Raw genomic sequence first — 799 nt, 5'->3', positions numbered from 1 at the left:
ATGATCTATTCTTGGGATCAGTTTATTGTTCAGTTAATTGTTATTCAAGTAAAGAAGTTCTTGATTCTCTCTCACTTAAAAATTACACTCACTTTCATCAGACCTGTGGTTCCTGCATGCAAGTGAGTGTTTGGTGAGATACACCTTACATGAGTCATTTGGGATAATGTAGATCCTCCTATAACTCTTTGTCATTAACTCTATAACGCTGCTGTTAAATGCACGCTAAATTGTACTATAATGAGCAAGTAGTGCAAGCAATTACAGAGTTAAATTGAATAAATCCTCAGAGCAATAAATTGTCCTTTCTCTTTACTTCGAATTTAATTGATGCATATTCATATGGAGACCACGCATATAATTCTCAGGAAACAATACTGATTCTTCCATTTACACTAACACTTTCCAAGATATAGTATTGCACAGAAAAATAATTAACATTAATATATATATATATTCCACAGCACTAGCTACTCTATTTTAATGTGTAGGCCTACAACACACCATCTTAAAGAAAATAAACGGTAAAACTGTATCACGTGGTGTATAAATACAAACATTAAATAGCAGTACTCAGTTTATTCATCTGTGCTTTATTTAGATCTATATATTCTTTCCTTCCCTTTTGCAAATAAAATGTTTTGCTTTGTTTTTGTAATACATTACACACCATTTCTATGAATCTTACTTAATTTTTCATACTGGGTGCATTTTCCTTTCCTCCACATCCAAGTGTGATTTTCCTGGTAAGCCCTGCAGTGTTGGTCTTGATTTCAGAGTCACTTGATTTTAGTGAACC

The 799-nt window shown here is 32.8% G+C and overlaps 1 protein-coding gene across 1 annotated transcript in view; it reads right to left on the bottom strand.

Moving 5' to 3' along the window:
* The window catches only part of LOC122356813 (adenosine kinase-like), a 44,613-nt gene extending 44,418 nt beyond the window's left edge, over positions 1-195 (bottom strand). The window contains exon 1 of the mRNA XM_043255884.1: positions 93-195. Coding sequence (XP_043111819.1) covers positions 93-195 — 103 coding nt within the window. The remainder of the gene's footprint in view (positions 1-92) is intronic.
* Between the last annotated feature and the right edge of the window lie 604 nt (positions 196-799).

The sequence above is a fragment of the Puntigrus tetrazona genome, chromosome 13, assembly GCF_018831695.1.
Source record: "Puntigrus tetrazona isolate hp1 chromosome 13, ASM1883169v1, whole genome shotgun sequence".
NCBI lineage: Eukaryota > Metazoa > Chordata > Actinopteri > Cypriniformes > Cyprinidae > Puntigrus > Puntigrus tetrazona.
This window is presented reverse-complemented; position numbering and strand designations above follow the sequence as displayed.